This window comes from Limulus polyphemus, unplaced genomic scaffold (genome assembly GCF_000517525.1).
Source record: "Limulus polyphemus unplaced genomic scaffold, Limulus_polyphemus-2.1.2 Scaffold2121, whole genome shotgun sequence".
NCBI classification, from domain to species: Eukaryota; Metazoa; Arthropoda; class Merostomata; order Xiphosura; family Limulidae; genus Limulus; species Limulus polyphemus.
In genome coordinates, this window is record NW_013667731.1 from 28,744 (window position 1) to 33,602 (window position 4,859).

Genomic DNA, 4,859 nt, shown 5'->3' on the forward strand with positions numbered 1-4,859 from the left:
GGCCATAACATATTCTAAAATATCTTTAGGATTTGTTATGGCCTGTTTAGCCTGTTTGATGTGATGCTTCAAATCCCAGTTTAAGGTGTCCAGTGTTAGCTTGTGTTTGATACCCACTTGTGTGCCCTGTTGTTTGAGGCTCAGTTTTTAGCACAAATTACACAATACTACCTCACATTTCTGTTGATAACTACAGTAGAGAATTTCTAGTGCTTTGTTACCTGAAAATAATAATAATACCCAACTACTTATCTAGGGATAAAAGTTTTGAGATGGGTTGACTGGATAATGAAAAACTTTATTATAAATGTACAACGTTTCGACAAGATTTTGTCATCCTCTAGTACAAAATCTTTTTGAAATGTCATACATTTATAATAAAGTTTTTTCATTACCAGTCAAGCCATCTCAAAAATGCTATTTTCTAAAAAGTTGGTTCCTTGTTATCTGGGGATGTTGGAGTTTCTCGCATAAGGTGAGACAATTGTCTCTTTCCTGCCACAAACACATCTGTGCTATTTATACACCTAGGATCCTCTGTGTTACGTTGTTCCTGTTTTCTGGATATAGGTTTATTGTTATCCTCATCTTGAAAAGAAACTGGCATTATATACAATTCTTGCTTTCTGCCTGACTAAATGGTAAACTTTTATTGTAGTGCTTATTATTACTAGAAAATGTCCTGTCCATATGTTGAAATGACTCTGGTATTGTTTGTCTGATATTTATATAAAACTAGAGTCTTGTCCATATGTTGTGAACAAACAAACTGATATTGTTTGTCTGATGTTCATGTAATACTAGAGTCTTATTCATATGTTGTGAACAAACAAACTGGTATTGTTTGTCTGATATTTATATAAAACTAGTCTTGTCCATATGTTGTGAACAAACAAACTGTTATTGTTTGTCTGATATTCATGTAATACTAGTCTTATTTATATGTTGGGAACAAATACACTGTTATTGTTTGTCTGATATTCATGTAATACTAGAGTCTTATTTATATTTTGGGAACAAATAAACTGTTATTGTTTGTTTGATATTCATGTAATACTAGAGTCTTATTTATATGTTGGGAACAAACAAACTGTTATTGTTTGTCTGATATTTATATAAAACTAGAGTCTTGTCCATATGTTGGGAACAAATAAACTGGTATTGTTTGTCTGATATTCATGTAATACTAGTGTCTTATTTATATGTTGGGAACAAATAAACTGTTATTGTTTGTCTGATATTCATGTAATACTAGAGTTTTATTTATATGTTGTGAACAAACAAACTGTTATTGTTTGTCTGATATTCATGTAATACTAGAGTCTTATTTATATGTTGTGAACAAACAAACTGTTATTGTTTGTCTGATATTTGTATAAAACTAGTGTTGTCCTTATGTTGGAAAGAAAGTGGTATTGTTTGGTATTTATATAAAACTAGAATCTTGTCCCTCTTTAGGGAACAAACAAATTGGTATTGATATGAAACTAGTATGGTATATTACTAGAAATTCCAGTATCATGGAGTGACTGGCATTGTTTATATCTGATGCACACACATTGACTTTATTTACTATAAGTTGTCTTTTCTTCAAAATTGTAATGTGGCTGATTGATTTTGAATTACTCTGGTTTATTATGAGCAATTTTTGTGTTTTGTTTGTAAACTTTCTTTATAGATATAGTTAATACAGACTAGACACATCTACTACTACTTTTATTTCTATAAGTAAACCATGTGGTGATATATTTCATTTCACAGTACCTTAAAAAAGCCAAATATTATGTTACAACTTAGTGTATAATTGTTCCTGAAAGTACATAAGAAAACTATTATCTTGCAAGTTTTGATAGAACAAAAAACTGATTTCAACCTTTTAGAAGAAGGGTTTATGTTGTTTGCTATTGTTTAAAGAAATAGAGAGCTCTTCTCTGATGTTACTCATAGCTTGGACTCAATAACCATGTCTAACCAACTATATGTGTTGGAAACAGATTCCAGTTCCTCTTGTAAAGCAGCAAGATTTGGTAGCTCTCAAAGGATATAACAGGATAACTGGGGTTTTGATCTGGACAAGACAGTTTATGAGCATAATTTGTCTTTAATTACTGCTGAGCATGACATAAAACATAATGACCCTTTCTAACTATTATTATTGGATTAAACCCAAACCATCTAAAATAGGCTAACATCATGCTATGATTACCATTGTTCTTCATGAACAAGACAACACAATAATATATGAGAAATTCTCCATGTTTTTGATAAATCTAAACCTATCTATCTATCTCATACAAACATGATGGTTTTATCCATGTGTTTTTTTATCTCAATTCTGGAAATTGTAGCATAACAAGAGCTAAAACCTTGCATTCACAGCTGTGATGAACAGCTTATGGGCTGCAGCTCATTTGTGAAATTCAGCAAGAGAGTTAAAATAATTTATTTTTGTATTCTTTATAGATTGGCATTGTGGACTGACTGATTTGAAACTAATGTGTTTCATTACTTAAATCTTGTTCTGTAATTAGTTGATCACTCCATCTTCTGCGTATAGATCATTGTTTTTTGAATGACTACTGTTCATTTTTTGGTGTGATGCTCTTTTCTAGGCTCGAGTAGATGAGGAATTGCTTATATATGAAGCTTTTCCATTCTATGAAACACAGACAGAAAACCACTTGAAGCTTCGTTTCAAGAAGGTTAGTTTTAAATTCATTCATCATTTAAAGATGCATTGTTTATTTATACTTTTTACTTTAATTCTAGACTATTTGTGTGTACGTGACTATTCTTTAGTTATCTTGCAGAAAACATGAGTATTTTGAGAGAAATCTTTGATTTTTGAGTTTAATTTTATGAATTTTTCAGCTCTCTCATGGTATAATCTTAAAGGAAAGGAGAATGTTCAAAGCTAGAAGAAAACCAGAGGCAGTGGATCAGGAGAAAGTTATTGATCGTCATTGTTCACTACGCTACTATGGCGATATTTCTGGTTATTCAGGAGTAAGAATTTCTTTGTTGTCACAAGTTTTTGAATTTTTGTTATTCTTCCAAACTTAGCTATTGAGCATTGTTTTCCTTTTGAGGTAAATATGTAAGGTTCTAACTCTTAAGAACTAGTGATAAAGTTGATAATTTCAGGTGTTTATTTGTGGACCCTACCCACATTGGCTTTTCATGACCACTCGAGGAGAACTGCGCTCACATCCAATGGGAATTGATGGTGGTGTATCGTGCTTTGCTCCTTTCCACAATGTAAACTGTCCAAAAGGCTTTCTGTATTTCAATAAACAGGTATGTTTTTATGTATAGCTATATTTTTATTTTTACTTGTATGGATAAGAAAAAGCTGTGGAAACAGTTTTAAATAATGCAGTATTAGCTTGTTTGCAAACTACAGTACTTACCTTATTTCTAACTTCATCTAGTACAAGTACAATCTAAACTCCATTTTACAGTTTAATTCTGGTAAGATATTAATGTGAAAGTATCGGTTTACCAAGATATAAATGTACAATGTACTGTGTAGATCTATCTAGTCAGGTATCAAAATAAAATTGACAGTTTAAATAATAACATGAAATGAAGAGTTTAACTCTTTTTACCCATCTATATAATTGTTAAATGTACAATTTATTTTTATAAAAGAGAGTAATTACAGATGAATTTCAGACTACAGTTTGAAGTTTATTACCTTTGTATCAGGATGAGCTCCGAATTTGTGTTCTACCTACTCATCTGAGTTATGATGCTCCTTGGCCTGTCAGAAAAGTCCCGCTTCGTTCCACCCCACACTTTGTTAGCTACCACCTGGAAAGCAAAACATATTGTGTAGTAACTAGTACAATGACACCTTGCAGTTATCTAGTTAGGTTAAATGGAGATGAGAAGGAATATGAGGTTTTAGAAAGAGGTAAGATTATTCTTATCTTTTCATTGGTTAAAACTTGTTGTGTAAAGTTTAATTTTATACAAAATAATGAAATCTTATGGTATATGTTGTTGCAGAAACAAGAAGCATATTAAGTAATAAAGCAAATTTTACATTTGTAAGCAGTTCACAAGAGATCACAATCATGAAACACACCCAAGTGATGTAACTTTTCAACATTATCAACTTAAGTATACTGTGTTTTAATCATTGTTCCAAGAACTTCATCCTACCTGATTGGTAAAGTTTGAAGAATAGAAATTACTTGCTCACAATACATTAGTATAAACCAGCATCACTCAAACTTTTCTTTAGAAGAATAGAAAGATGAGAGTCATAGACTTGATTACAATTTGGTGAAAACCAACACCACTCAGCTTTTAATTGTGGATAAGAAACTACTATTTTTATTTCATGTAGACTTTTCTAATAGCAATGTCTGAAAGAATTGTGGACATCTTTTGGAAGGTAGAGAGAAACAGGAGGGCTTATCATATTCGTGTAAGATATTTAGTGATATCTCAGTAAAGCTAGAGGATTTAATGCTCCATGGCTGATGGACATATTTATAACTAATCGACCCCTCTCTAGTGACACAGCAGTAAGTCTGAAAGCTTATAATGCTAAAAACTAGGTTTTGATACCCATTATGTAGCTTGGTGCTTAACCCTTTCGAGATGGATCACAGGTGAAAGGCCATGTCATCTCGTTTGTTGACTCGCATTCAAAATTTTATTTAACTACTATTTCATGAATTTATGTCAATAAGTTTGGTATCAAACTGTAGATTATAATTCAAATTTTAGTACTATACATTAATCAATTTGTTAATTTAAAAGTAAATATTAATAAAAGCACAGATGAACATAGATTTTTATGTGTCACGTGGTATGTTGAATGCAGTGCTGGTTCAAATTAGATGTTT

At 31.4% G+C, this 4,859-nt stretch overlaps 1 protein-coding gene across 1 annotated transcript in view; it reads left to right on the forward strand.

Annotated features, from left to right (window-relative positions):
• LOC106466009 (cleavage and polyadenylation specificity factor subunit 1-like) overlaps positions 1-4,859 on the forward strand; it is a gene marked incomplete at its 5' end in the record, with an annotated part of 64,640 nt that overhangs the window by 28,088 nt on the left and 31,693 nt on the right. Inside the window, 5 exons of the mRNA XM_022393968.1 lie at positions 2,380-2,431; positions 2,613-2,702; positions 2,872-3,006; positions 3,145-3,297; positions 3,709-4,026. Of these exons, the coding sequence (XP_022249676.1) occupies positions 2,380-2,431; positions 2,613-2,702; positions 2,872-3,006; positions 3,145-3,297; positions 3,709-4,026 (748 nt within the window). The remainder of the gene's footprint in view (positions 1-2,379; positions 2,432-2,612; positions 2,703-2,871; positions 3,007-3,144; positions 3,298-3,708; positions 4,027-4,859) is intronic.